Source organism: Rhagoletis pomonella, unplaced genomic scaffold (genome assembly GCF_013731165.1).
Source record: "Rhagoletis pomonella isolate Grant_MI unplaced genomic scaffold, Rhpom_1.0 Rhpom_scaffold_00001, whole genome shotgun sequence".
Taxonomy (NCBI): domain Eukaryota; kingdom Metazoa; phylum Arthropoda; class Insecta; order Diptera; family Tephritidae; genus Rhagoletis; species Rhagoletis pomonella.
Window position 1 is genome coordinate 7507363 of NW_023458555.1, and position 7805 is coordinate 7515167.

Sequence of the window (7805 nt, forward strand, 5' to 3'; positions counted from 1 at the left end):
TAAAAAACATTTATACACCGAATATAATATACTCGTATGTACCTACTATAACAATTATAGTTTTATAAATCTACTGCGCGATTATGCTCATATGTACATATGTACCTACACATGTACATATGCATAAATTGCTTTCTTTTTTATCGCCACTTAGCTAAATTCAGTTCTTGCACTTAAGCTATTCCCTCTAATAATTTTGTATTACTCTCTTGTATGTATGTATATTTTTTTTAGAATAAAATATATCAAGTCAATTTTATTTGTAAACAAAAACGCATGTAGCGCCTTAACTAATTATAATATTTTTGAAATGTATTCCTCTATTATTGTGATATAAACGTACATACATACTTTTTTTTTTAATTACCTTAAGTTATGTTTTCAGTAATTAAGTTGTAAATAAGTATATAAATAAATAATAAATGCGATGATGTGAAATTGTATGTAGATTGATATCAACAGACTAAGGTGTAAAATTTACGTGTAATTCATATCATATCCATATAAAAAAAATGTATGTAAATGTAAAAAATATATGAATAGTGTACGAAATATTATCATAGAAAATGAAAAATATAAAGTCATGAGAAACAAATTTCGTTTTATATTCCAAATCTATACTACGATATATTGAGCGAACTCGTATGAAATTCGCTCTGCTATACTTTCCCAAAGATAATTCCAATGGTAAATAAAGAATTTTATATGATCACCAGCCGCTATTGGTAGGCCTTGTACTCGCTACGGTCAATTCATCTATTCTTTAACAATAGTATTAACAGTATTCAACAATTAAAGCTTAAAACCTTCTTTAAATTTATGTTAATGTGCCTTTGTGACAATAAGACCGATCTACAAAACATGCGCATCCAAGGAGATTTCATAAAAGGTGATAGCGGCAGCCCAAAAAAGCAAAAGGATGCGTACGATGACAATCAGAACCCAAAAAATGTACAACAAACACATGATTTTGACAATCAGCACAATTCGCCTTGATCCGTACTCGTATGTGTGCGGCTGACATTAGGTGTATTCTCGTATTCTTCCAGCAGAAAACTCTCCAACAGCAAAATTCTAATGGAATTTTTATCCGTCCTCTCTCAAGGAGAGAATTGTATACAAAAGTACGCGAAGACAAAACTAGGAAGCAAATTTTTACATCAGACTTACATATAAATTTTGGTCCCGATTGGAGACGGTTAAGGCGGTCGCACAGGGGCCAAAGTTCAGATTCCTCTATGGAGACTCCAAAAATTAAAATTATTTTTTTTTTTCATCTAATACCCAAAATCGATAATACCACGGTCGAAGATATCACATATATATTTTGGTCCCAATTGCAGTCGGTTAAGGCGCATAGCACAAGGGTCAAAGTTCAGATTACCCTATTAAGAAGTCTTAACCGACTCCAATCGGGACCAAAATGTACATATATGTGAACAACATTTGCTACAAGGCGAATTCAATAAGTTCAAGGCGAATTTATACAAGGTGGTGTTGTAAAATCAGCTGATTTCTTCGCTTTACATGTATTTTGATTTTGCTTTTGCTGACAGCACACCCATCAAAAGCAAAACAAAAAATACATGTAAGCTTTGGGGCGAATTGAAATTTGACATAACACCCGCATTACAAAATACATGTGGGAGTTGTTGTTGTAATCTAAATTCGCCAGTAACACCACCTTGTATAAATTCGCCTTGAATAAGATGGTGTTGGGGCGACAGCTGAATTTTTCGCCATTACGTGCGCCTTGAGTTTCTAAACGAGGTTAAAACACAAGCCCTCCGAGCGGCAAATAAATTTGTTTACCTTTCTGCTGGCAAAAATACACTTAGGAGGTTTCTGTTTGTTTGGTGACAGGAGATTCCCCACCCACTAGAAAGAGCACAGTTCGAACTCAGTAAAAAGTCATACCTGACCCCTCGAACCCTTCCCCAGACTCCTGTGGAAGCAGTGAAAATGTAAACTCGGCTTACGTCATCCACAGTATTTTTGTACAGAACACCCACTAATCAGCGTTGGCGGCCTTTGGCTGGCCATGCACAGTATTTTTGCGCAGAACTCTGAACTAAAGGGTTACATATCGTTAGGCATTTCTTTTTTATTTCCTCAACAGTGGAGGCTAAAATAAATGGCAAGTCTTTTTTTTTCTTCATGTTCTTAATTCATGATAAATTATCTCATTTTTATTTATTTTAATGAGAGATTTTTTAAGGCCAAAGCACTTGATTTCAGCACAATTTGCTGTAAATTGCAAATTAGCCGATAGTGTGAACAGGGTCTGCAGTAAAATTTAGAGACAGTCTGAAAAACCGCTAGATCCGACCTACAAATTTCGGAACTATCTCTAAACTAGTGCAAAACGCCTGCAGAGCGGGGCAGTTGAAACTTCGGTGTGCTAGTTGCGCTGCCCTAAAAGTTTCTCACAATTAGCATGTGAAAGCTGAGAAGTAAATGCACACATTCTCATTTCTCGTACAATACTAAAATAGCTCCGCGGGAGAAGACCTCCGACTCTCAACATCGTTTAATATAAAAATAAAAAATAAATAAAATGAAATTTGCAAAAGAAAAGAAACAAGTAATTTTAAAGCAAAAAAACAAAACCGACTTCAATATTCATATAAAAATTTAAGATTATAGCTAATTTTTTCATGGCCCAATGATCGGATTTAAACCGAATTACTATGTGACCTCCTGTGAGGTAACACCTTTCCTTTAAAAAAAAAAAGAATTATACAAATCGGTTTTTGTGAAGTCGGTTAAAAATAGCCAAAAATTTAATAATCAAATTTTTTTTCATAAAAAAAAACTTATTCTTATCATTAGATCTCTCGAAATTGGAACCAGTTCAGAACGAGCTCAAAAGTTCTGCAGAGGGGGCCATGGCCACTTCATAGGGCATCGCCATGTTAGAAAAGACAGTTACAAGCATGGATTAGAGATAGATGAAGAACCAGTACCGTTCCATTTCAAGCTAGTTCGGCGCTAGTTCTGAACCAGTTTAATTTGCTGCAGGGTGATTTAAGAGATAATCAAGAACCAAATGAAAATACAACCGACTTGTCGTTTATTTTAACTGTCACTTTTGAGGAAATTTTAAATGTCTAACAGGCTAACCTAATATTCGCGGCTTGCGTTTTCGTTCTTTTTTCTAGACTTCTGAAGTGGTGATCTCCGAAATAGTGCTATAACTTCTACCGCTTAGACTTTGTTGCTTTTTCAATTTTTCCTAATAAACAAAGCTCAATAAAAAATATTAAAACTAAAATTTTAATAAACCACAATAACATTGTGAAATTTTATATTTTTCCACCAAATGGGGCTCAATTTCTTCCCGTTTTTCTTCTCGGTCTACTGAGCTAAGGCAGTGTCAAAGCGAGCTGTCATAATTGATACCACCTTGTATTATTGCATCATAGTTTTGCGAGAATTATTAAAGTACCACGTTCGGTGTCAATTTCTAGCATCGTTTTATCAATTTGGAAGTTGCAAGTCTCGCGCTGCAGTATTGCCGCTTTTATTACGTGCCTCGAACAGGCCCACATTTAGGAACGAATTTCCGTCATCCATTGTCAGGCTTGATGTGGGTTTTAGTAAAAGCTGCTTGGGGATACAAAAACCCTAATTTTGAAAAAAAAAATGTCAGGCCCTTTCTACATTTCATCAACGATATTCGATTGTTATCAATATTAACTCACTTTCCTATGTAAAATGAAAAATTCATTTCTTCCAGTGCAGTGTTGCTTTTCTTAAATTTTAGCCATTACACATGTTGGCAGTACTGCAACTTATTTATCAGCAGGTCCAATTCTTATCTGCCGTATCACAGCAACAATAAACGATACCTTTTGCTGGATCTAACCAAGTCACTGTCAAAAATTTACCTTGCATTTCTTTGTTAAGTTCGTTATTTAAAAGCTTTGGAGCACAATTATTCTTTAAAAATGAAGTTACTTTTCCTGCTACTTCTTTTAACGGTACTCAGCTTGTGCACTACTGCATCGCGGGATGCAAAACCCACAGTGAAAATTGGCATTAAAAAGAGGGCGGAGAAATGTGAAATGAAGGCAGGCAAAGGCGACACAATCCATGTTCATTATAGAGTAAGTCCTAATTGAAACACCAAAAACAATCAATTCCACCGGACGTTCATGTATCTGCTCTTGCCTGCAGGGTACGTTGAAAGATGGCACCGAATTTGACAGCAGTTATGGACGCCAGAAACCATTTTCGCTAAAGCTTGGTATTGGTCAAGTGATTAAAGGATGGGAGCAAGGCCTCTTGGGCATGTGCGAGGGCGAAAAACGCCGCTTAGTTATACCTCCTGAGCTGGGCTATGGCAAAGCGGGAGCTGGCGATAAAATACCACCAGATTCAACGCTTATCTTTGAAGTAGAATTAGAGAAGATTGATAGACCGAAAAGCGATTTATAAATGCATGTAAAGATTAAGTCGAAACTATACCACTGATATATTGTTTTATAAAAAATCTTATAAGCTACATAACTTTGTATATTTAGTAAAGAAGAATCAGAAGTTGACCACTACGCCCATTTTGTTATAACTATTCAATACTTCTTAATTGTTTTCCGTATAAGTGCTAATCGTTGTTTATGTGCCTCCGTAATAGCTGCTCGCTTATATGGTCGCAACTCATCGGTTCCAAACCCAGGTATCCACATATTCCATTTGCGTTCTAAATGTAGTTGTACATCACGCACCTCCACTTTGGACACTTTTCGATGTTTGGCAAATGCACAAGTAGCCTTTACAGCGTCCTCAACAAAATCGTCAGCAATTTGTAGCAAAAGCTCTTCGACATCTTCGTCCAGTTGTGCTGTTACGTCGACCTCACGCACCAGTTCAAGCAAGCGTGGTTTGGTCAAAATCTGTAAATATATAAAGGAATCATTATATTCTTTGAAAATAATGCTTTCACGTTAATTAAGTACTTGCCGGTTGATTTTCGGCACCTGCACCAGATTTGCCTGCACCACTTCCACTGCTGCTAGCTGTTCCATTAGTGCTTGCGCTGGCAGAGCTTGCATTCTGTGCGCCACCGCTACTACCACCGGCCGTAGTACTTGCAGAACCAAGCCCCACAGAGTTAGAGTTCGAGTTGGTCAAAGGGCTGCTTTGAGATGGCGATGCCATAATTATATCCTGCGAGTCCTCGCAAGCGCCGTTGCTATCGAAATTTGTAAAAATATCCGACATTGTATGTTTTTGCTTTTTTTTTGTTACCAATGTGTCGGATTTGCAGTAAAACAACAGGGAATGGCCAGTAACCAGGACAGTTTGGGGGAAAGCTGATCTAGACTTTTTTAGTTTATGGATAGGTGGTGTGCGGGAATATATATATACGGGAGTGCATATATTAATAATGTAAAGTTAAGTGTATTTGGCAAAAGAGATGTCAACGTTCCAGAGTGGTGGTAATTTAGAATTTTGTGTCCATTTACAGAGTTCAGTGAAGAAATCAGTAGAGGGGTGTTCAACTTCGTCCAGAGTCTTAGTTTCAAAAAAATGTGCTCGTGGAGAGCACGCTAAAGTATGAAATTAAGATTAATGTTTAACTCAAGCAAATCAAGAAAATATGTAGGAATATGTAGGATGTTTGCCTTGGGCAAGGAACTACATACATAGGTTATACTTTTTAAGTTTATATTCTGCTGACGAATTAACTAATTATGTGGTAAAAACATACTTACCCCGTTTATATATTTATAACAGCTCTCGACTTGATTGGAATTTGGAGCAAATTATTAAAAAACAAAACTTTTCACCCAAACTAAATTTTGTTTTCTGCTATCAAAAAAAGCAAGTAAATGCTGCCAGACTACAATGTCCCAAGCTAAAATATCATTTATTGTGAATGTTCCTTTTTTGTATTGGCTGATTTTTAATAGGGACCTCACATTTTCAAATTGTTTGATCATGTTTGTATTAAGAAATGGCTATAAATCGAAATCGAAACGTTTTATTTTAGAAATAAAAACTGCTTTCCAAAGTCGTTTTGGGTTGGCTTTCCTTTATGGTCGTTCGTTAAAGGGGCGGTGGGCGAAAGGTAAGTGGGCGTGGCACCTCTAACCCACCTTTTTGGAGAGGGAATGAACCGCCATTGACAAAAATGCAACCCCCGACCACCTAGGTCCCCTATGGTTCCCTAGGGACCCCTTAGAAAAATTGCCAATAATCACAATTTTCATGTGCTTTTACGCATAAGCAAAAACAGGCCATTATTATTTAACAATTCTTTGCCTAACAATATAGTTGAATTTTTTTTTCTCAGTATACACATTTTGAGTTCTCAAAAAGGTACTTTATCTTATTTTATTTCATTTCATTACGAATATACTATAAAAAATTAAATTTTGTTTAGAAGATTGTAAAATTGTGTGAACAAACTGTGTGTTGGAATGGCAAAGAATAACATAATCGATTAATTAATTATATTGCTACAATAATCCCTGACTACTTGACGGGCTTCCCTAAATTATTTTGGTTCGTATCGCTGGATTGTTAAATAAATACTCTAGGTTACCAAATTACAATACAATTAACTTTATTGTACAACAAACACCTTGCAACAATTACGAATACTTGTTAAGGCAAATAAAACACAAAAGTTTCTAACACGACTGATCTGAATTTGTAGCCTGCTGATTCGCAACTGACTTACAGCTGACTTGTCTGGTGGCTTGCTAACTTGCAGCTAACTGGCTGCGCTATAGCAGCGGCTTTACATACCTGCGCTCACACTAATGGCAACTCTAGAACGTTCTACCGTCTATCGCTAATTCTCGGAAAGCTTAATATGTACGAACGAACTTTTCGTTACGCTGCAAGATTCGTTGCGATGATTCGTGTGTGGTACAAATGCTGGTATCAAAATATATATGTATATATGTGTGTGTGTGTGTACCATATATGGTAGTGGCGGTTTCTGGAACATGCCACATTTGTTCGCTACTTTGTGATGTGATAAAAAGAAAAGCTGGCGGAGTGCTGCCAGGTTGCAGAAATCTCTTAAAATATGTTCGAAAGATATCTTGATATGGAAGGAACTGCTTTATACTGTCAAGGAAAAAAATTACCAAAACACAACGCAATTTTTAGCAGCTTCAATCTTGCACTTTATTATACTAAAAAAAAAAAACTATTTACAGTCTAATTTAAAAGTTTTGCAATTTAGGTGGGGTGGGCTTTAGTAGTCAGCCGCACCTTGTGTTTTAAGAAAACCAGGTGGAATTAACAAATGAAACTTGGTCAGGATGTTAAGGGAGGTATCCTCTAAAACATGTATAACTAAAAATTATAAATAATATCATTGTTTATAAGTTATTTGTTGTTAAAATTTCTTAAGTTGTTCCACTTGGTTTCCTTAACAAAAAAGCATTTGTGCATACTTTTATATATATAAATGCACATAACACTGTACTTAATACTTTACACACTTTTCTTTTAGTTTATCTTGTACATAAATCACTTTAATTAAACTTTTATGGACTTGTAAATTACATTGAATTTCACGCATATTTACAACACATGGTTGCAAACTGACACATAACATGTGTTGCCATATTGTACAAAACAATACATACAAAGAAGGCAATGATTAAAAAGGAATACAGGGGAAATCAATACAAAAGAAAATGTTCAGCTCCTTTTCTTCGCAAAACAGAAAGGAGAATTCTATTGCCTGAGGGTTATAATCCCTAAGTGCGGCCGAAGGCCGCCTACGCAGAAAGGTGTTCTCTGCAAAAGGTGTTCAGCTCCTTTTCTTCGCAAAACAGAAA

At 36.0% G+C, this 7805-nt stretch overlaps 2 protein-coding genes across 3 annotated transcripts; one reads left to right on the plus strand and one right to left on the minus strand.

The window, feature by feature from the left end:
- The first annotated feature begins 3787 nt into the window (after nt 1–3787).
- Nucleotides 3788–4553, plus strand: LOC118737589 (peptidyl-prolyl cis-trans isomerase FKBP2). The gene is made up of 2 exons (XM_036468191.1): nt 3788–4109; nt 4180–4553. The coding sequence occupies exons 1-2, from the start codon at nt 3951–3953 to the stop codon at nt 4438–4440; spliced, it is 420 nt and encodes a 139-aa protein (XP_036324084.1). The 5' UTR covers nt 3788–3950; the 3' UTR covers nt 4441–4553.
- Nucleotides 4454–6160, minus strand: LOC118737578 (transcription initiation factor TFIID subunit 12). 2 transcript variants are annotated; one of them, XM_036468168.1, is made up of 3 exons: nt 5718–6160; nt 4963–5552; nt 4454–4895 (listed from the first exon to the last, which is right to left on the minus strand). In XM_036468168.1, the coding sequence occupies exons 2-3, from the start codon at nt 5221–5223 to the stop codon at nt 4575–4577; spliced, it is 582 nt and encodes a 193-aa protein (XP_036324061.1). In that variant the 5' UTR covers nt 5224–5552; nt 5718–6160; the 3' UTR covers nt 4454–4574. The 2 variants fall into 2 exon arrangements, with proteins under 2 accessions (XP_036324061.1, XP_036324070.1); XM_036468177.1 differs by having other exon boundaries at nt 4963–5194; nt 5718–6158.
- Between the last annotated feature and the right edge of the window lie 1645 nt (nt 6161–7805).